This window comes from Amaranthus tricolor, chromosome 17, assembly GCF_026212465.1.
Source record: "Amaranthus tricolor cultivar Red isolate AtriRed21 chromosome 17, ASM2621246v1, whole genome shotgun sequence".
Classification (NCBI taxonomy): domain Eukaryota; kingdom Viridiplantae; phylum Streptophyta; class Magnoliopsida; order Caryophyllales; family Amaranthaceae; genus Amaranthus; species Amaranthus tricolor.
The window spans coordinates 10,282,682-10,305,587 of record NC_080063.1 but is presented as its reverse complement, the minus strand read 5'-3'; the positions used below and the strand labels follow the sequence as shown (position 1 = coordinate 10,305,587).

Here is a 22,906-nt window from a genome sequence, read left to right as displayed (position 1 = left end):
TATGGGTTACCTCGCTGTTAGTAATAATGATTAAAAAAAAAACAATGGAAATTCATTTTTGATGAACTTGAAGGAATTTTACAAAATTTGAAGTGGGTTTAATTGATTTTCTCTCACTTAAATTTTTGGGTTAAAAATATGGTACTTTCATGGATGTGTTCTAAAGAGGAAGAGGATTGTTTTATGAAGAAGAAGGGCTCTTTTATAAAGAAGATGGGCTGCCGATGTTGTAACGGCTAGTGGTGATTTGCAATTGCCGGTTTCAAGGTTGTAGGGTATGTTGGCAGCAAAAAAACGTAAAAGATTAGATTATTTAACAATACGTCAAAAGTCAGATTATTCACAACATATGGCTTAAAAATTAGATTATTCATATTAATATTTCCTTAAAAAATTTAAATTAGGTTTCTGATTACCCAAAAAAATTGAGATGAGTTTTTAAATCAAAAATTGAGATGAGTTTGTGATTAAATTTTAGAGATTTCTAATGGATTAAGACCAAGAACTCAAACCTATGCATGATTTCAATTTATTTTGTTCAGATTTAAAGACTTACTATTTAATTAATACACAAATAGTTAATAAATTGAAAAGAGCAAGAAAATGAGGATGTGAGAGATAAATAAAGATTAAAATGGTGAAGAGACCATGATTGATGGGAAGAAATTAGATGAAGAATCAAAAAAGATGAAAATTGGTTAAGAAATCAGATGAAGAGACTATGGTAAAGAGGTTGGTTAAAGAAGAAATCAGAAGAAAAATCAAAGAGAGGAAGAAGGTAACCCATAATTCAAATTATTAAAATTGGAATATCTTAAAAGTAAAGTTAGTTAAAAGTTGAATTCTTTTAAAGAATAAATCAAAGTTGAAAGCTTTAAAAGTCGAATAGGGAAAATTCATAGTTTTAAAATTAAATTTTCCATTTTATAAACTAGACTAGAAGCCTGATAACTACCACGTGAAAAAAAAATGGAAAAGACGGTGTTCTTCGTTATTATTTTTATCATGTACTTCCTCTGTTTCAATTTACTTGCAACGTTTATTTTTTTAAGCAGTCTAATGCACTAATTCAATCCTAAATATCACAAATTATGGGTAATAAAAAATTATAAAAATTTGATACTAATAATCTTTACAATGAAACGAATCAAACAAAATTTTATTTAACTTTATTTTAATCTATAAATTAAAAACTAATTCTAAATTAAAAATAATAAATAAATAATGTCATTTTCAACTAATTTAGAACGGAGTAAATAAAATTTAACAGATTAACCGCATATGTATATCCATTTTGCCGTCTGGATGTTGATCGTTACCCATTCATATAATTGGAAGCAAGTAATTGATGAAGTATTTTCACCGCGTGGAAACCGAAAGGCTGTCAATGTTATCTACTCTTAAAATCCTTTCCATTTTGAACTTTCGAAAAATTTCCAGAGTCCCTCAGTCCCTCTCTTCCACTCTGGGTTTTCCCCCTTTTCCTGCACTTTCATCCTTGCAATATTTGTCTTCCACGTCTTCTCTCTCAGGTACTCTTTTTTTTTTCTGCTTAATTGTTGTATAATTTATTTCTTCTTCAATTTACTGTTTGATTTTATTGATGCTTAGAGTTTCTAATTCAAGTTTTCTTTAGATTTTGCGCTAATTTCTGTTAAATTGAGTTGGATTTATAATCAATATCGGAATATAATCGGAAAAATACGAGTAGCACAACTTTGTAAGGCAAGAGTCCTTCAATGAAAGGGTGCACACTATTTTTAATTCGGGGAACAAAACATATCAACAATTTCTTTCCTTTCTTTTTATTTCCGATTACTGTGTAGTTGAATGTTTTTCCTAATTGAATTTGAATGCTTCCTCTTATATTTTCTATGCTTCTTTCCGATTATTTTCTTTTATTTTGCTTGATTTTTAGGGGTTGATTACTATGCTTCACTTTGTTTAACTTCATATTGCTTTGGATAATATTATACTTCTATATTCAATTGAAATTCTCCCTTTTAAAAGGCAAAGTTTCATGAAAAAGAACCTGGTGGGATTGTTAATTGTAAGGCATTTGGTTTGGGGACCAAGGGAGTATGTTTTAGTGTTCAGAGTGTCATATTGAGCTATTTTGGACATTTGGTGATTATAACTAAAGGAAGTGTTGATTTTATGGTTATTATAAAGATTGCAATAGCATTGACCATTAATTGATTGTAATTGCTAATTCACAAGGTTTTCTTTTCTTATTAGTCATATGGGTGGCCTCATTTGTTGAAGGATCAATGTGGCGTATTTGGGAAACTTGTAGTGCGTTTATTGAGGATTAGGAGAGGGACCTAAAAACATAAAAATTTAAGGAGATTGTTGAGGCATGGATTTTTGTAATAGTGGTCATTGGGAGCATAGTGTAAAAGCAAGGTCACTTAATTTTATCGCAACTATATTTTATAGGGTTTTGAGTTTACTGCGACCAAATATAGGTTGTATTGGTCTTAAAATCATCCACATTGACCGAGATATCCGTTTCTTGGCTGTTATCGCGCCGTCATTGTGATCAGAATTGTATTATTGCATCATGTTTTGGAGGCATGAATGATCATATAAAAGTATGTTTTTGTTGATCTTGACTTTTAACGGTTGAGACTTGACAATAGTTGTCTTTAAGCTTTTTCATAACAATTGTTTAGTCTTATTTCCAAGCTGTGGAGTAATTTTGCAGCATAGGAAAGATATACAAAGGTACAAGCCTATAAATTAGATTTTGTTCAAGTATGGTATTATCTACTTCAATTTTTAGTTTTGATGCAATATTTCTATTTATACCATGCCATTGAAAATGTGGTAACCATTGTGATCGCAATAATGGAATAGTGATGCGGTAGCCCGAGTGATGCAATTATCATAATGACAGTCAAAAACATGAGATATCTTATGATATGACCATGGTCTAATCATTCTTATTTATTATCCTATGCTCGTGCAAATTTCAATTTTTTAATGTCATTCCTTATTTCTATTATCCACGTCAACTTTAGCCTACCACTTCCTTGTCTAAGGTCCTTTTTAATCACATAATCTTATTATTCCACTTATGGCATTGAGGTAATGGATATTGTGTAATTGTGCTTAATATATGGTAGTAATTTGGTAATAGTAATGAGCTTATTTGTGACTTTATAGGTAAGGCTCATGGTAATTCTAAGGTAAGAATCTTTACCCTTGAATATCCCAATATCCACCACCATCCATTTACAAGGTCCATATGGACAATTGAATAGGACTTTGTTCACAAAATTACATGTAAATTCACGAATATTACTAATATTTCCGTATATCAGGCCTAGCCCAAAACAGGAGTACTATGAGCAATGGCTCAGGGCCTTGTTTTTTGGGAGGCCCAGTGACCCGCTATTTTAAAAAATAATTAAAGGTGTAACAGGTGCTACAACTATCAATACGCATGCCTAAAACCCATTTCAGTTTCATTTTCCCAAATTGTCTGCTCCTCAAGTTCAACTACTCATGCTTTAATGTATCTCAAGTCCCAAAAACCTAATTTCCTAGACTTAAACTCCAACTTCTTCTCAAATTCATATGCTCTCTTATAAAAATCCATATACAGGAAACGTTGTTGATATAAAGCCTTTTCCTCAAATTCTCGAATCCCATTTCCTCAAGAAACTTTGTTGATATCTCATTTTGATTCAGACGGAAACAAGAAATGGGATATGAGAATTCTATTGGATGATGGTGAAAGCCAATCTTCAAGATGCCTGAAATAATGATATAATGACAATACTAATAAGGTGGTGAGAGGAAAGGGAGGTTCGATTTCTTCGAGATTTTAAAGGGTTTGCAGGAAGTGGTAATGGTGTTGGTGGGAGATTTTTTATGAAAATTTTTTATGAAGATGAGGAAGTTTTTATGAAAATTAATGGTAAGAAAATTTATTCTAAGATTGGGAAAATGAACTTTCAATCGAGATTATTGAGAGATTAAACAATGCTTTTGGTGATGAAAATCAACATATGAAATTATAGTTTAAATTGTTAAAATAAGTTTGAGACTGTCAATTTTTTATTAGTAGGCTAACGAATTATTATTTTTATATGTGTGTGTTGTCATCTGCTAATTTGATACATTTTGACAATATGTTTTATTTTTCTAATTTATTGTATAGTCCTTCTTTGTTATATGTTTCTTATGTTAAAATCAATGGTCAAGTAATAGTCCCTCTAATTCAATTTAGTTGTCCCTTTTAGTTTAAAGCACAAATATTAAGAAATTGAAGGGAACACCTAAAATAGTAGACCCATGTGCAATATTGGGTATTTTTAATATTAAGAAAATGAGGGGACCACCTAAAATAGTAAACCGATGTACAATATTGGGTATTTATAATATTAAGAAAATGAAGGGATCGCCTAAACTAGTAGATCCATGTCTAATGGTATTTTTAATATTAAGAAAATGAGGGGACCACCTAAAAATGTATGTCTTAAAATGGAATTGAGACGATAGGGGTGAACTGTCCAAATAAGGAAAGGGGACAACTAAAAAGAATTGGAGGGAGTACTAAATTGGCTTTAACTTAAATTTTAAATTTTGAAAATCAAAATCTGTTGCTTTGCCTAATTGATAATTGATTTAGTGTTTTCAACTGATAAACTTGTAGTAAATCAAAAAAATATGATGCACTCCATTTAAGGGCCTATTTTATCATTTTCGCTCGGGGCCTTTAAATTATCCGAGATGGCCTGCCATATATAAGTGATTTGTTGATGGAAATTAATAATAGGACTTAGTAGCAAATAAATTAAGGATGTTATTAATCTGTACATGGAAATTTTCGGAGCATATAACGTGTGTTGACAGTTTGGTGTGTCCATGCTAACTTAGAAAATTATATTCTTAATAAATTTTTCTTTACAAAAAAACCTTAGAATTATATATTCATTAGGTATCAATAATTTATTTATTTAAATGTGTGTATCTTTTCCTCTGCACCTCTATAGCCTTACCTATTTTCCCATCTCAAGTACAAAATGTTCAGCGATAGTGTTGACTACTTTATAGCAATAGTTTGTATATATAATGTACCTAAAGAAGAGTTATTTAAATTTTTTTCTTTAAGATTCGTGATTTTGACCTTAACATAATCACATTTTAGAAATATAAGTTTTGACAAATTATATTGTGTTTCTGTTAGTGTTTACTAGTCCCAATAAGCTAAGATAAGGACTACGTAAGTTCTATTGACCAATAAAATAAGTTAAGTTCATGTAAGTTCTCATAAGTTTTAAAAAGCTCATATTGTTGTATTTCAAGTGAATAGACTAAAGCTTTTATCGAAGTTATCTAGAGTTTCCTTACTTATCCTCTTTCTAATTGAGAAGTTTGACCATTATATGACATCGTGTTTTTTCTTTGTAGAAGAACCTACTGGGTTGAATATAAAAGAAAAAAAGCAAACCACATTAATGAAGAGAAAAAGGAGGCTTGTACCGTTCTAGGCTGGACGGAATATCATAAGTCTGATGGTTTTCCTCTCATTTTTATTGGAAGATTATTATTTTCTTCATAAAAGTGTGATTTAGATATTGATTTTGTATCTCCTCTTTTCTCCCCAAGTTGCGCCCAAATTATTGATCTACCAATTGAAGATTTTTGTACCTTTACTCTTTGAGGTATGCTGCCTACTTGTCCTCAATTTTATTTTGTGAAGGTATTTCATTTGAGGGATTTCTTCTTTTTTATTTAAAAATTTAATCCAAAAATATATACATATAATATTTTTTTTGAGAATCAAGTAGGTAAGTCATTGGATTTTGTAGCAAATCTTGTACCCGTTTTCTGTCCTTTGTAATTTCACTTTGCTGTTGTTCAATACAATCTTTGGATTTGTAAGCATGTTTCTTCAAGGAGGTTAGTAGGTGTAATTACAAACATTAGGAAAATTTTAAAGTTTAAGTATTTTTGGGCATTGGGTGCAAACCAAATTATTATTTTTTCTAAATTTTAATTTTAAATTCCATGTTGTGCTTAAGAAACTATTTGCTAGTTTAGTGTTTATTTTGTTGATTAAGGTGATATAGGTAGTCTTGAGTGATGAATTTCATTAAAGAAGAGCAAGGAAAAATAGGGGTAGCCGTCAATGTCTCAAAGATTAGGCAAATCTTTGCCAATCTACTAGTCCCTTGACACAATGAAGACTTCTACTTATAGGTCTATTATATGCCACCTCTTTGCTTTTGTATTAATGTCCATGGTGTCAAAATATTTTAAATTTGCACTAGTGCGTACCCTTCATCTATAATTCTTGGTAATTTGAAGTTAAATTGAGGCTGAGAGATGTGTCAAGTAGTGTTTTGTGGCCTTGTAGGCTTATTTATATAATGTCTTTCATGTATTGTTACATGGATTTATTAGTGTAGTAGGTATGCATCTTTGGATACCCTTTATTCGGGAATGGGGATGGGGAATATTGGGAGGTGAGGAGGGGATATGAAACCAAACTCCTGGTTTTGCTATTACAAACATAGGCAATTTTTTTTTTGAATTACTTGCTTATATGTTGTATAAATGAAATGTTCATTTGCTCTTGTGTTGCTCCCTTAGGATTAAATTAGATAATTTCTTATATATGAAAGGGTATTAGTAATCTAGAAGCGGTGAATGGTGCTGTCTCAAGTACCTTTAAGTCACATAGAGGAGTCTGGGAGGATGAATTCATTTGGGTGCCTCCCAAGTGCGTGCGTCATTGACAGTTATACGAGTCCCAATTTTCTAAGAACCCAATATTAACTAAGGATTGGTCTACCCTTTTGTGAGCAGATGGAATTGGATATTGGCAAAGAGTGCGATAACTAAAAGCCTAAATTTTCAATATCATTTGAGACTAAATACCTCATCTACATTACAAACATATAGATAGTTTGTGTTTTGCAACTTGAAAAGTAGAGATAAGGGTGATAATAATGCGAGTTGAGCTGAAGTTTGGCTAAACTCATTTGAAGTCACAAGCTTAAAATTATGAAGCTTGACTTGAACTCAAAGTTCAAGCTTGCAATTTGAGCTTGAACTCAAACTTGGGATCGAGTTGAGTTTAAACTTGAAACCAAATGCCCACATGTCTAAATTTTGTTAATCCAATTTAGTCTCGGAAAATGACATGGACATGTTCAAAATATAGTTGAAAAATGTTTTGCTTGAAATGAAAACGTTTTTGAAAGTAAATATTACATAATCATGCATTTTTGAGTCGCACTCTGAGTTGCTTAACTTGATTCTTTCATATCTTGAATCGACCAACTTAAATTGAAATCATGTGACCTTGTTTTTAAAAAACTAGTTACTATTAGATTGCATGTTGTCTTGACTTATTAGAGCGCTGAGCTAGAGATTGCATTGATATGATGAGCAACATCTTGATTAAAATGAACATACTGTGCTAAATTGCAAGTTTTCAAACCTGAACAACGAGCTATAATATAAAGGCTTACTCCTCAAAATGAAGAAGGTTTTCCAAAATCTTTGGCATGTTATCTTTTATTTTTACTAACATTGTTACTCAATTCTATGTGGTTTTAGCTGAAGATGATTGAAGCCACAAATATTTATTTTCCCCCCTTTATTGATTTTCAAAATCCTTTTTGGTTGTAGTATTGTAGATGTAGTGGAGTGGTAGATTTTTCTTTATAAAAATTGGTTATTCTAGTGCATATTCTCTTGTCTTATAACTGTTGAAATAGGATATGTCCACTGACACTTTAAAGGAAAGTCCATCTACGTTTGATTCATCTAAATCTCAGAAGCGTGATGCTGTTAATTTGGAAGAACCAGGTATGTTCATGGGCCATGGCAAGTACTTAATTCAAGCTTTTTTATTTGGCTAGTAAGGAGTTTGTCTTGTTTTGTTAAGAAAAGTACTTTATCAAAATTCTTCAGTGTGCTATTATGATCTTTGTGTTAAAATTGTCCATGTTGTTGAGTCGGTGATCCTTTTTCAAGCTTACACTTTTGAAATAACTCATGCTTGATTTTGTAGATTTTTGAGGGTTTTTGTATTGTGATCTTGATTCTCGCTAGCTTATAAAATTTTCTAAATCTTGTATAAGTGTTTGTACAAATCTTAGTCATATGTTTCCATTAATATATAGTATTAAATAAAGCTTTCTTATGTGGGGTTAGTAAGTGCTGTTTCTTTATGTATTTTAGAAATATCTATTTTCGTAATTTTCTGAATACATAATATATCAACTATCAAATGTCTCTATTTCATGGAGTCCTCACTATGTTTCGAGAAATCTTAGTGATGCTTAGCTAAGAGAGTATATTCTACTTGTTATTTGATATAGTTTATCTACTATTTAGATCTTGAAAGGTTTATGAAAACACCTTAAAGATGTTAGTTGCACATTTGCAACTCTATTTTGGTTTTTTTTTTTTTTTTTTTTTTTTTTTTTTTTTTTTTTTTACCAAAACTTGTTGAATATAAACCCTCATCATTTGATTTTTTGGTTTATTCCATATGTTTGAGGCTTAGGTCATCTACGAGTAAAATATAGTATAAGATACCTCATCACGAGGCCTTTGATGAACTTTCTAACTAGGATATATGGTGACACTACCATATTTATAAGCTAAAAAGATATAAGCATCAATTGATTTGTGTTGCATCACTCAGTATTGATATCTGTATGTCCCCGGTCTTGTTAATGTGAAGTGGCCGCCAATCCATGTAGTCTGGTTATGGATTTGGACACAAATATAAAACAAGGACACAAATGGGAAAATCTAAAGATATGGACCAACTAATTGTGCCCCCTTGCTGCAGAGTAGATAATAGTCTATGCAGTTTGCTAGGGATTTAAATATAGATACAAAAACATGGACACTACTTCATCTAAGATTTTGAGAAAATTTGAAGACATGAACCAATTTATCAATATAAGGAGATTCCAAGATGTGTATAAGGAGATACTGACTAATATTAGGACGTGGAGGAGCATTTGGAGTTTTTTTTTTTTTTTTTTTTAATTTTTTTTTTAATCATGATTGATCTACATTGAGGTTATTTTTAAGCCCTTTGCTACTTGTAATGATTCTAGATGAAATAACAAGACCTATATGGGCGAAGTTTCATGGTATTGTATTGGAGCTATAAAAGAAATGAGAGATAGGGTTAATGAGTTAGAGGAGTGAAGGCAAATGTTAGAACATAGAATCCTAAGGGTTTAACTAAATTAGAGTAAGATAGAGAATTTGAATTTCGGAAATGTCTTTTTGGCATGGATGATTAAATACAATAAAGTAAGATATGAAGGAGCTCCCTTCAAAGCGAGTGTTATAAGTATTTTGAATCTTTTTTCACAAAATCGGATTTATTGATTGTGACGTAAAGTATAAAATTCAATGCGAGTAGGTCAAATGGAGAGTTGCAACCATTATATTATGCGATCAACGTGTGGCACTATGGTTAATAAGAAATTTCACAGTGCTGCCATTGGACTATCTTGGCCTTTTAGAATGGATCATTGTAAGAAGATAGGTGTAACTGAGATGCGTATGTTAAGATGTATAATTAGAAATATCCTAAAGGATATAATTCGAATTGAAAACAAAATGAGAGAAATAAATTTGCATTGGTTTAGCCATATGCAAAGAATAGTGGACAATGCACAAATTAGAAAACTGAAATATTAGAACTCTGAGTAGCTTAGAAGAAGAGTTGGACCCTGGATAACATAAATGAAGAATGACATGGAAAATGGGGATTTGCAGTTTCATATGACAATTAATAGAAATGAATGTAAGAAAAGAATTTATGTGGATGGTCATTGAAATTGATTTTGTTTGTTGTATTTTAACTGATTAGTATTTGATAGTTCTCAAATAAAGTATAATATTTGTTATTGATGATTTTTTATGTTAATTTGTTTTGGTTTATGTAGCCAAAGATAAGGCTTGGCATTTTTGTTGTCTACCTAGGGTGTTTTCTTTCCATGCCAATGCTTGGAAGTAGGGATAACCCCATTGAATGGCAGAATTGATTTGATTTCTATCTTACTGCCCACTTACGTCTCTTGGTAGACCCACTTATCGACAACTATCACGCCAACCTCGAATGTCTCCCCAACTTGACTTTTCTTTTATCTGTCGATTGTTTGTCTCTCAATTGTTTTCCACATTGTTGCCAGCCACATATGGTTAATTGGTGATGACAAATTTAAGGTTTGTGGCCACTTAGGTTGTGCCTTTATGGTTTTCCTTCACAATGTTTGAAATGGTTGGATGAGAATGAATGTCACATTCATCTTTGTATGCAACTCAATCATAGGTACATTACTGACTTCCATCCTCCAACCAACTCCAAATATCGCCTAAATTCAATTATGGTTATAAATATTTGCTGTTACTATTTCTAGATCCAGTTGCGGAAGAACATTGTGATAAAAGATGGGAATAATGTGAAAGACACTCACCATTTTCTCGTTCCTCACCATGGTTACGTGCATAATTTCTGTGTACTCAATAGTCATTCCATCCTCAACAAGCCAAATTGTTTATCATTGTCGGTTCCGAGCTTGCATATACTTTGAAATGGTTTGCTCTTACTCTATGCCACACACCTCTAATCTCTCCTGTGCCTTTTCTCTTCTTTTTCTTTCTCTCTCTTTCTCTCTTTTCTTTTCTTTAGTTTTATTAGAAGGATGAGAGGAGGGTGGGGATTTTTTTTTCTATCTATATGTTGGTCATGCTCAGGCGTGATCATTTGAAAGTACAATTTTTTGATGTGTAACAGATAAATGCTATCAGGGGTCAGTCTTAAACCTTTTGTTATCATAAAGGTAAAGTTGCATATATTTGACCCCCAAACTTTGCCTAGGTGGAGCCTAGGTAGAAGCTGCTCATTGAAATGGGGTAATATAATGGAGTAAATAACTTATTTTGTCTATTTATTCTCTTCTTTCTTTCGAATTGTAGGCCTTTAAAAAGCTTTATTTCTGTTTTAGGCCTAGTAGAAGATCGTGATTAGGGTGGAGGTATTCAGTATAAAATTGACTAGGCTGTGTGGTCAATGGAAATACTTAGCTGTGGTTGCGGGCCTATTGTCTTTTATTGTAAAGAGTAATAAAGAAGGTTGTCACTTAAGTGAGTAGTTTACAGAATTTATTTACTTTCACATGTATTTATAGGATCAATATGCTTGGGTTTCCAATAATAAAAAGTAAGAATATATTTGGCATTAGATAGGGTATGATTAGAAAGTTATAAGTTTTTCCATTGATCTACACCGTAGTAACATGAAACATGTGCACTTATGTAAGTTAAACAGTTCACTGGTGAGCTAAAAAATGTTTCCACTGTATCACTCAATTAAACTCGTTCTCAGAACTGAATTTGTGGTGTTGGAGACTGGAGAAATGAGAAAGGCAGAGGAGGTGCTGGTTAATCTCTACATGGGGGACAACTGTAGGGCACAAAAACTATGGGGCATTTGGATTTGCTTGAAGTCATACACAGTTTAAATGTGTTAGTTGCTTGGCTGATGTTGTATCTTTAATGTAGTAAGTTGCTGATTCGGAATTGTAAAAAAGCATTTTGGAAATTCTAAAATTAATTGGGTAATAAATCGAGGCCCATGACTCAAGCTTCCACGTTTGCAATTTGCAATTGTTAACCAATAAATATTCTATATTCCTACTTTCTACTTGATAATCATCTCATCTTCTGCACATAATTTCATATTTATGAATGTATCCTAAATTTTTCCTTAAATTCTCCCCAAATCAAGTCTTTGATTACCTGACCATTTTTTGCTCTCGAAGTGCATTCTTCAATATCTATAGTTTTCAGCAAACAAAAACAATATTTTACCAAGTGTACTTCTCAAATCAGAACATAAGCTAAACAATTAACAATTGAAATTAAAAATTTTTTCAGCTCTCATCCCTGTTTCCAATGTCTATGGCAAAGCCAGCTCTAATCTAGTTAATTCATTTCAACTTCTCTTTCTTCGTTTATAGCTGTTTTATAGTTTGCAAAGAATGGTCAATCAAAAACAGCTTTGTTGTTAATTCAAGGGTACATTTGTGCTTTGGATTATGGCATATTTTGTTGTCAGTAATTTACTTGAAAATATTAGAAATTATTGTATTGCTTCCTTTTCAATTTTCCAACACGAGAAAACAGAAATATTGATTGTTTTCAATTTTCAAATAGCTAATTTCTTTCGAACTATGAATAGGAGGCCCCATTTTTTCTTAACAACTTCAAATGAACAGGACCCTCAAAACCTTTACCCTGCCCCTGGAGAAAGGGTGCTTGTTAGAGGTTTGAAGAAGTTGAGTACCTGATTCTTTATACTTATTGTTTATACCTACTTCAAAGAGGTTTTATGTCTAAAATTTAGCTGTCAGTTGTATCCTATAGCTGAAACTTGAAATATTACTGTCCAAAAGTATGGCGGCTATAGGTTTCTTCTTGGCAACCAGCCAGGATACTCAAGAAATTGTTGCTTCAATTGATCGAGTTTCTCTCAAAGCCATTAGGTCTTGGTTTCATCCCCTCTTTCCATGCCAGAGGGGAGGTTGAAAGATGCATGCCTTTTTCTTTCTTCCTAACAATGGCAAATCTCAACTCTCAATACATGCACGCTTTAATAACGAACAAACTTCTGTCATAGTCGTTGCAATTTGCATACACTTCCCATCTAGTTAAGGATAGGCTGACAACCAATGCCAAGAAAATGACTCCTCCATCTTTTTAACCTTGGACAAGATCAGATAAATATGTTGGAATCCTACCTTCCATTTAGTATTTTCTTAGCATTCATCTCAAACTATCAAAACTTCTATCTTTGAAATTTTGGAGAGATTAAATATGTACTTGTATCATGGAATAAAATGAGGCCATAATGTTACATAATGGCCGCTTCATAACAGATTTTGGACTTGCCGAACTGCAAAACTCCGTTACTTAACCTAGGATTTAAAAACATAGAGTAACCGCCATTATAAGTTGTTGTTTCAACATATTAGTGATTATTTTTTAAAAGTGTATTAGGGTTCTCAAAGGTCTATTATAAGCTTTGATGTAAATCTATATTCTAGAAAACTTTAATTACTTTGATAAAGTGAATTTTTCAAAAGTTCACAATTCACGTTGCAATATCTGCAAAATGAGTCGTAACACTGCGGCATGTCGCTTTCGCAACATCGTGACCATCACCACAATCACGATGAAATTCGCGATTTTTACTATGACTGTTATATCCTTTAGAGACATTGTAAGAGAACAAAAACACTTTTGCTCCAGTGAATCTTTTTTACCGTAGAGGATGAGATATTTGAAGTACAATTCCCATTGTCTCTTGGCCTAACTTCTGATGTTAAATGTTAATCACACCTGTTGGGCTTGGATATTGTGCTTGCCACTAGTTTTCCCTTGGTTTCTACTATTTTGAGGCTAGCATCCATGTTCAACATGGATTTGAAGCAAGTTTCAAAAGGTATGTGGAGGATTTGAGTATTATTGTATATGCTTGTGAAATAACTACTATAGGTCTTATTCCATTTTTTTGCCCCTGCGGGTGATAAATAGCTGTGCTAGTTGATCCATGGGAGAAATGTAGGTCAGAATATTCTATCTGTGGCTGAAATGTCAGTTTTCCTGTAGGATTAATGATCTATGGCATTAAAAATCCTGTCCTGGTGGTATCTTGTCATTTGGTGACTTCAGTTTTGGCACAGAGCTATAATGTTGATTCATAGTGTGTTTTCATGGTAGAAGTGTGAACTGTGAAGTATAAGATACTACTGGGCACTTGGTAGTTTCACTGTTCTGCCAAGCACTATGCATTACGGTCCAATCGTTTTAAGCATTTTCTTTGTAAGCAACCAAGCTTATCTCTTCATATAATATCAACTCAATAAAAGGGATGATATCAACTACCTTTTCATCTGGTTATGCTGGGAATTTCTACCTTCCTTTCAAAGCATCCTTCTGTCAAAAAATAGTTCTTTTCAAACGTTGGTTTTTTGGTTGGGTGCATATTTTGCTCTTCCATAAACCAGGAGTTATAGTTATTCATACATGCAGATGAGTTGTGTTTGATGCATAATGCTAAAACAAGGTCACATCACCGTATTGCGATCGTAATGTTTACCGCAATCAAAATATTTGCCGCATTGACCTTAAATCATCGGCTTTAACCGAAAAATCCGTTTTTGCGTCTGTGACCGAAACCAAAACCATATTTTTGCACTATGATTCGTTCAATTGATTTCAATGTACTAGGCTTATCTGATTTACTTTGTCTACTGTTCTGTTTTGGAAATACTGCTATGCCTTTATTTGGCATTAAGGAAACTTTTGGTTAGAGTTTATATCTATCACTTTGATTTTTCCATTCAGCATTATGAATTTTTGATTAATTATAATCCAAATGCTGACTTAAACATGGCTGTATCTTATTCTTAGAGAGTTCCAGTTGTAGAATATATGAGAAGAGAGACCCTCCTATGGCAAAAGAAGAGGAGCACAATGATTTAGTGGACAATTCAAATCTAGTTGTAGAAGATAAGGTGTGCAACACAAGGTACTTCATCATTAAGAGTTTAAATCATGAAAATATCCAACTCTCAATTGAAAGGGGAATATGGGCCACCCAAGTAATGAATGAGCCAATACTGGAAGAAGCTTTTTATGTAAGATTGATTCCCATTTGATGTGATGTTTTATTTAGCTGATATTGTATATTACCGAAGAACACTTGTGTTGCAGAATTGTCATAAAGTAATACTGATATTTAGTGTCAATTCAAGCGGATTCTTCCAAGGGTATGCACAAATGATGTCTTCTGTAGGTCGGCGACGGGACAATGTATGGACTCAAGGAACTGGCGCTAATAATCCATGGGGGCGGAGTTTTAGGGTCAAATGGTTGCGCTTAAGTAATTTAGCATTTCATAAGACTCTTCACCTCAAAAATCCATTGAATGAGTTCAAACCTGTCAAAATAAGCAGAGATTGTCAGGTCTAAATATGTGAAGAGTTTCTTCCCTTACTATCTTAACTTTGAACACAGTGAAGTAAAGATGTATTACAACTTTTTTGTTAAATTCAGGAGCTGCCTCCGGAAATAGGAGAAGCACTTTGTCAACTTATTGATAGAGAACCTGAAGAGGACCCAACTCTCAAAAGGTGTGTTTATGATAGGCTTAGTTCTGCAAAGCTAATCAGGTTAGATCTGGTAGGTAGTTTGTAATCTGATTTGGATATTCTATTTCAGGGACATATTGCCTATGCGGAAGCCTGGTTTGGAGTCTGGATCTTGTTTCTCAGATGAGGAGTATATTTCCCCTTCTATGGATTTGACTTGGGCAACAAAAAACATGCTTTATCCATCTTATCTTTATCAATATCATACTGATGCTAGTGGGTCTGTCATGGCGCATCAAGGATCTGTTGGATTATATTCTCTTGAAAGTTTTCCTATCAATACTTGTAAAGGTTCACAGCCTAAGCATATTACCCGCCATAGCGAACATATTTTTGACTCGCCGGCTGATCACAAGATATCCTCTCAAGTTGAAGGGCAGCAGCTTTTGAGTGAAACTAGTCCCCTTTGTAGCACCCTTTCAGAAGAAGAATTTCTGGAAATGGTATGACATCCTTTCTCATCCTTAGTCTTCTAAAATCAAGTAAATAAAAATTGAAACCCAGAGAGAAGAAACACCATGATCTTCATAAATATAGGGAAAGTGTAATCATTTCCTCTCTGCTCGAGATTATATCGACTTTTTGTTACTTCTATTGAGATTGCTTATGCCCCTAGGCCTTAAGGTTGTTACTAAATGGTTCTGGTTTAGCCATTCATTTTATTTTTCTAGACTTCTAATAAGATGGGAAAGTGTTAAATATGAAAACGGAAAAAAGCAATTCAAGCCTGATCTTATAGAGCCTCTCTATCACCTAGTCCTCTACTGTTAGCAACACCTTGTGAAGGTGAACCTTCTCTCTTTCACTCTTTCTGCCTGTCCGAGTATATGACCCACATACTGCTCTTTCTCTATCACTTTCATTTTCATTCTTTCCCATGACTTATCCTATAATTCTCTTTCTCTTTGAGAGTCCCTCTGTCTTTGACATGTTTGTGGCCTTAGCCCTTGTGGGTGATTTTTATACTCGTGCATTTCACACAGAATAAATGGTACATGTATCCAGAATGGAGTATGTTAATTAAAAGAATATATGAAGTTGTTTAATTATTATAGGTAGGTTGATGTCTAGTGGGTTTTGATGATAGTACGTAGGCATTAGGTTTTTTTGTGAAGTGAAGGAGTTGATATGGGTGTTAAGGGCTTAAGGCGGAGAGTGCCTGAACCCAGCTAACAATAACGCCAAAGCCTCAACCCCAACGATATTGAGTTGGCTACATAAATATAACAAATTTACATGGGAATTGTCGATAATAAAGATCATGCTTTTTTTTAACTAAATGTAATATAATCTACAACTATGGAAATCCAATTTCAATGATCATCTACATATATTTTCTCCCTTCATTCAATTCTATCTATTTTCGTATCCTCGTGCAAATTCTAATTCTTCATGTCATTCCACCTCTTGTTATCCATGTCATTTTCGACCAACCTCTTCTTCTAAGCTACTCAAAGTTCTAACCTACCACTTTTTTAAATAGTTCATTTTGCTCTTTTTTGCACATGACCAAACCAATGTAATGGTTTTCTCTCGTTTTGTCATCAATATTCGAGGGCATTTGCTTCTTTCTTCATTTATTTTTTCCTTTAGGATATACTCACATCTTAACATATGCATCTCAACTACCTTTATCGTCCTAGAACGATTTTTTCTTTTAAAGCCCAACATTTTAATCCATATAGGTATTGGTCTTATGCAATTTTTGTAGAATATTTGATTTATATAATTGGCATATCTCGACTGCATAATATTTCGATCGTAACTCTGAATTTGAACCATCCAAAATGAACCCTATGCTTAAAAATCTAACCAATATCTCCATTTTCGTGAAAAGTTAAACCGATGTATTTGAAACACATTCAAGCCCTTTTGTATCTAGCTTCACATCACCTCTATATGATCCTTAATCTTGAAGCGACATTTCATATTTGTCTTACATAGTACAAAAACAAGGACACATCATATCACATCAGTCGCGTTGCAATGGATTTCCAAAAAAACAAACTGATACTTTTCGCATTATGAGGGTGTTATAAAACCGCGTTTTGGACCATCTTAAAAGACATCTCATGCTTTCAACTCATTTGACTTGTCAATAATCACATATCTCGCGTAATTGTTTCATAGTGTCGTTATCGTGATCTCGACTTTTACTGCATTTTTGTACTATGGTCTTAATTTAACTTAGCATAAATCATTATGATTTTAGAGCCTACCTCCATATCTCTAGCTTAGATTGACTCCATCTCTAGTTTTGTCCATTGATAAGATGTAGTAGCAAACAACTTGAGATATAATACTTCTCTCTGGAGAGTTCAAGGTATTTTATTTATTATGTTGCAAAAAAGATAGGTCTCAAAGAAGAGTCTTGATGTAGACTATTCGTAATTGGTATGCTGTAAGTCGTTCCTCCATATGTCCTACTATTGGTTTATACTTCCTTATACATTTCTTGGATTATAGTGATATACTTATGTGGCACCTTGTTTATCTATTGAGACCTTGTCATGTTCTTACTCCAAATAAATAAACATCATGATGTAAAATTTTTTAGACTGTAGTACTCTGTTTGTTGTCACATAAGATGGATAACTTCCATTGTAGATGGCTAGAAATAAGAAATTTGATGGAAATGCATGCATTTGGGTTTTATACGATACAACATAAACTTTTAAGGTTGTTATGCTCGGATTGCATAACCGTTTACATCTCATCCCAAGAACAATTTCTTCGATGTTCTTGTGCAGCCACAAGCATTTCTGCAACTAATCAAGGCAATGCCTCTAGTGTAGTACTCATGCTTAATTTTTCCTATTTGTTCTTGAGGTGGATGCAGCAGGGCATGGACTTAGGGATGTTCTAATGCAAAATAACCAATCAATTTCTTATTAGTGAAAACTTTGGTCCTTGAAGCCTCATTTATCCATTTATGGAAAAAGATGTTTATGATTGGGTTAGACATTATTTACACAAAAAGCACAAAGTATAGATCAACAAAGCTTAACGTATTTGTGGAGCAGTGAGCAGGAATAAAGCTATAGGATACATGAATGGATTAGTAATTAATGTGGTTTGAGTTTGAAATTCCTTACAAGCTTGGTATCACATGCAAGACTCCATAGTTCAACATTGCTTCTTCAACCTCTTCTTATTCCACCCCAAGTATTGGATGATTTCTTATTGGGCTTAATTAAAGGATTGTCCCTTTTGTGTGGCTTTGGTAGTGGTTGATTGTTTGACAAATGTTCTCACCTCACATGTGTGAATCACGCTTATACTATTTTGTGGCTAAAGTGTTTCGCAAGGAACTAGCACACTTTCATAGTTTTCTAGTTATCATCGTGTCAGGTCGAGAATAGATAGATACTCACGAACATTTTTTGGCATGAATTATGAGGCTTTAAGCTAGTATTATAAAGCACACCTCGAAGGTAGACTTTAAAAATCGCGTTTCTTAGTTTGGGCTCATCTAGATACAAAAGGTGTATGCTTTTGTGTGCTTTTTTGTGCCTTACATCTTTTTCCCTGTATGCGCTTTTGCATTTTTCTATTGAGAAAACATTTTTTATTATGTAATGGAACAATTAGACAAAACTTTGAAGAAATAGAAAGATAAAAAAGGACTTTCTCTTGTTTTTGAAGAGATAAAAGGAGCAAAAGAAGAAAATAAGGATTTGCTTATAATTCCAAAACAACGGACTTTCATTTGCCTCCACCTTTACTAGGTTACTTCTTTTTTCTCACTCTATCTTCTTTCTTATGCATTATTCATCCATTTTTTAGTTTTTTCTCCAAATTTTAGTCTAATTCTTTATTTATGGTTTCTTCTTTTAATATTCCTCTTTTTGTTCTCCTTTCAATTTTTTTCTTCTTTAATTCATCTTCTTTCTTCTAGATTCTTAACCTTTTGTTCTCTAGTACGCATTTAAAAGAACAAGGGAGATATCCAAAATTGCTCAAACTATTGAGTAATTAAATTCATTGGCTATACAATGAAGTTGTGGGAAAGAGTGATAAAGATATGTATAAGGAGATGCATCAACATATTAGAGAATTAATTTAAATTTATACTTAGAAGATCTACAATGAAAGCAATTTATCTTATGAGACTAATGATGGAGTACTACAGGGTTAGAAAAAGAAAGTTGCACATGATTTTTATTGATTTCAATAAAGCATACGACTAGGTAAAGAAGTATTTTGGTGGGCAATGACAAAGAAGGGTATTCCCAAATAATGCATTAATATATTGCAAAATATACATGGAGAAATGAAAACGAATGTTAGGACATGTAGAGGGCAACAAAAGATTTCCCAATCATATTTAACCTTCATTAAGGCTCAACCCTTGTTGACATCACTCAAGAGGGTTCAAATTAGATGCAGTAAGACGGAGTACATAAAGTGTATTTTTCGGACAAACGACATAACAAGAGACATAAATAGTTCCAAGCGGATGCTTTAAATACCTTGGGTCTGTATTTCAGAGTAGTGAAGGACATCCAATAAGATGTAACTTACAAAATTAAGTGTGGGGTAGCAATAATGAGAACAACTATTGGGATATTATATGATCGAGGTGTTCCTCTAAAGCTAAAGTGCAAGTTCTATTGAATGAAATTAAACCAACAATACTATATGGATCAAAATGTTAGGCCTATAGAAAGAATTTTAGTTGGAAGATAGGAGTAACAAAAATGTGAATGCTTCAACGGATGAGTGGGCATACCTTGATGGGATATAATTTAAAACGATGATATAGGAAAGGATATAGGAGTTGCCAATATTGAGAAAAAGATGAAAAAAATTGTTCAAAATGATTTGGTCATGTGCAAAGATGGGGTACTAGCGAATCAGTAAGGAAGATAGAAAGTTAGAGCTAAGGGGACTTAAAAAGAGGGCGGGGCCAACCAATAATGAGTTGGAGAGCAGAGATAAAGAATATTGAAAATCTAGACTTATAAATTGAGATCGTAGAAAATTGGAATGAATGGAGAAGAAGATTCTATGTGAATGGCCATTGGAACTGATATATTGGTTTATGTAGTCGACCCCAATCTTTTAGGATAAAGGCTTGGCATCTTTGTTGTAGTTGTCGTCGTCGTTGTCGTCGTCTTCTGAATTCTTCATGTTTTCCTCTTCTCTTCTTTAATAACAATTAGACACAATATTTTAGAATGAAGGTTTAGGTGTCTTCTTATGCCTTTTTGCGCTATATTAGTAGCTCACTTAAGGTTTGAAATGCATTGTGGAACTCTTTAAGCTCTTGGATGTACTCACATTTCCTCAAAGCAATTTCTCATACTGAAGCAATCGTCCAATTTGTAATTCTTTCACCTTTAGATTGATGGGAAGTAGTCTTTTCTTTGATAGCAGTCTCGGGTACTGTTAGGAATCAAGAAAAGCTACCTATTTCATGAATTATAAAGGCACCAAAAGAAGAGTAACTTGGGAAAGATGAAATAATTTTTTTATGAGCAGTTTTTATCTACAATTTTGTTATTGATCAGGATGTTGGAATGACAAGCATCTATCATGCTTGAGCAGAATAAACAGAACAGGGGAAGGTTAGAATATGAGGCTTGACATATGTGTGCTATTTTATTACCTATTTGGAAGCGTTACAGACCTCTCGAAAATCTGAACTGCAAGCATTCTGCTGCAGATTTTCCATCAATTTGCGTTCATTCCTATCTAAATCTTCATCTGTCCTTTTTTAAAATCTGTTCTGTGATTTTCTTAATTTGCTAGTTCATTACGGAATCTGGTTTAAGTTTTTTATTAGATGTTGTTGACCCGAAATTTTGCCGCAGTCTTATGAGGAATACCTGGAGGCTCATGCTAGAGGCATTTCGCAGGTAATCCATTCAAATAATTTGTATGATTTGTCTATTTTCTTTACATCCTTGGTTTGAACTCTAGGGTGGTCTCTTGTTGCCCATGCATATGGTTGCCTTCAGAATTTCATTCCGGTGGCTGATGGAAAATGAATGAATAGACTATAGTTAAATTTATCAAACTATACTATACTCTTATGGTCTATATATTTAGCTCCATTCAGCCATTATTAATCAGACAATATGGGCAAGAAAAAGTAGCTTTAACCTTTAAGACCTTTTCCAGCAGTAATATAATATGTGAGACCATACATATCTCACCAAAATTGATGTAGCTGATTGGAGTATTGGACCAGTGTGCTTAGGGATTTATTCAATTTTTTATATTATATGTGAAGTCCTAGTTATAATAGGCCGAATAATATTTTTTTTTAATTAAAATGGTTCAGTAAATTGTGTGCACTTATTTACGTGAAGTTGCAAATGATGTATGCTATCAAGGGTCAGATGGAAACAATCTTTGTTATCACAAGGTTAAGATAGCATTCATTTGACCTCCCAAACCCTGTTTAGGTGGGAACTAGTTGGGATACACTAGATGTCATCAAAATAATAGAATGTGATTGAAGAATAGGCGACTCTTTGGCATTAACTCAAGTTATTTCCAATAAATATCGGTTTGTTAGTTGTCACTATTATCAGATGGATTACTCTTTGAAATGATGTTCGAAATTACTCTTGTGAGATATTACTAGATCTTCCTGAATAGCAAAATTGTGTAAACTGTAAAGAAAAAACCATGGTAGCTCTCTGTAGTCTTAATCATAGTAATGTAAATCTAGTTACTTGTGTAACTATTTTTTTTATATTGTATTGTGACCAGAAAAACAATCTTAGCTCTAAACCTTTGTGCTTATACTCAGTAACTCCTGCTGAATAAATTCGGGTATTGAAGACTTGATTTGTTGACATGATTTCGCATATTGTTCTTGTTGTATCCTCAGATTTGTTTATATACATAAGATTCCAAATAATATAAATGAAAGAAAGAATGACCTTATCAATTATAACTTTGCAGATTAGTTTCACGGTATGTTTTTAGTTGTTGACAACTTACAAGTTTCTGTAATCTACTTTCAGGAAAGTAGAAAATCACGAAGAAAAGAAAATTCATCTGGTAAAGAACAAGATGATGATTTGTAAGTTACTTTCTTTCTTATTTTGGCTGTACAAAATCAAAGTACATATTGCTTATTGTACTCCTGTTTTTGTAGACATAGCCACAGTGAGCATGGAGGTTCGCATAAAAGGTCCCGTCACTGATCTTCATATCTCTAATTTGGCTAGAATTGCTGGCTTGATCGAATTGTTAGTCATCGAGACTATGGAATCATAGGCAGGAGTCTCACTAGTATTGTTTACGGACCATAAATTTTAATATTCATGGGCCTCTTGTTCTGGTTGTAAAATATTTTTGTACTTAATGGACCCACAGTACATGATCTTAGGATTAGAGAAGACTTGTACAGGAATTAGGATTTGATAAACTGCTGAAATACTTCATTCATTCCCCCGGCCAAATTTTCGGGGGAGGGTTGGGGGTAGGTTTTGGAGACATTATGTGTAGTATAATATGTATACATCATTGAATTTGTTGACAAACAATTGTTTTGTTAGTTCATGTGAGTGTTGGGTTTCATTCGTTGTCACGTGATTCATTAATTTACTTATATATATATTACGAATCATGAATTTAAAAAAATTAGTTGACAAATTATGTTACAATGGTTTCCTTATAGCTAGTCAGATTAATGATAATTGCTTGTTAATTTTAATGGTCAAAAATGTTTCAAC

The 22,906-nt window shown here is 33.1% G+C and overlaps 1 protein-coding gene across 7 annotated transcripts; it reads left to right on the top strand.

Moving 5' to 3' along the window:
• Positions 1-1,361: 1,361 nt before the first annotated feature.
• LOC130803884 (uncharacterized) lies at positions 1,362-22,738 on the top strand. 7 transcript variants are annotated; one of them, XM_057668109.1, is made up of 10 exons: positions 1,364-1,532; positions 5,425-5,675; positions 7,740-7,830; positions 14,473-14,699; positions 14,776-15,027; positions 15,118-15,194; positions 15,283-15,655; positions 21,029-21,073; positions 22,193-22,251; positions 22,327-22,738. In XM_057668109.1, the coding sequence occupies exons 3-10, from the start codon at positions 7,743-7,745 to the stop codon at positions 22,373-22,375; spliced, it is 1,170 nt and encodes a 389-aa protein (XP_057524092.1). In that variant the 5' UTR covers positions 1,364-1,532; positions 5,425-5,675; positions 7,740-7,742; the 3' UTR covers positions 22,376-22,738. The 7 variants fall into 7 exon arrangements, with proteins under 7 accessions (XP_057524096.1, XP_057524093.1, XP_057524092.1 ...); XM_057668107.1 differs by having other exon boundaries at positions 5,422-5,675; XM_057668112.1 differs by having other exon boundaries at positions 1,365-1,532; positions 5,422-5,675; positions 7,764-7,830.
• Positions 22,739-22,906: the final 168 nt, after the last annotated feature.

What these genes read in the sequence shown, in the direction of transcription:
- LOC130803884 (XM_057668109.1), top strand. Translation starts at nt 7,743, where the DNA reads ATGTCCACTGACACTTTAAAGGAAAGTCCATCTACGTTTGATTCATCT. An exon ending in GAGGACCCAACTCTCAAAAG is followed by an intron (nt 15,195 to 15,282) that starts GTGTGTTTATGA and finishes ATTCTATTTCAG; the next exon opens with GGACATATTGCCTATGCGGA. An exon ending in AAGAAGAATTTCTGGAAATG is followed by an intron (nt 15,656 to 21,028) that starts GTATGACATCCT and finishes ATTTTGCCGCAG; the next exon opens with TCTTATGAGGAATACCTGGA.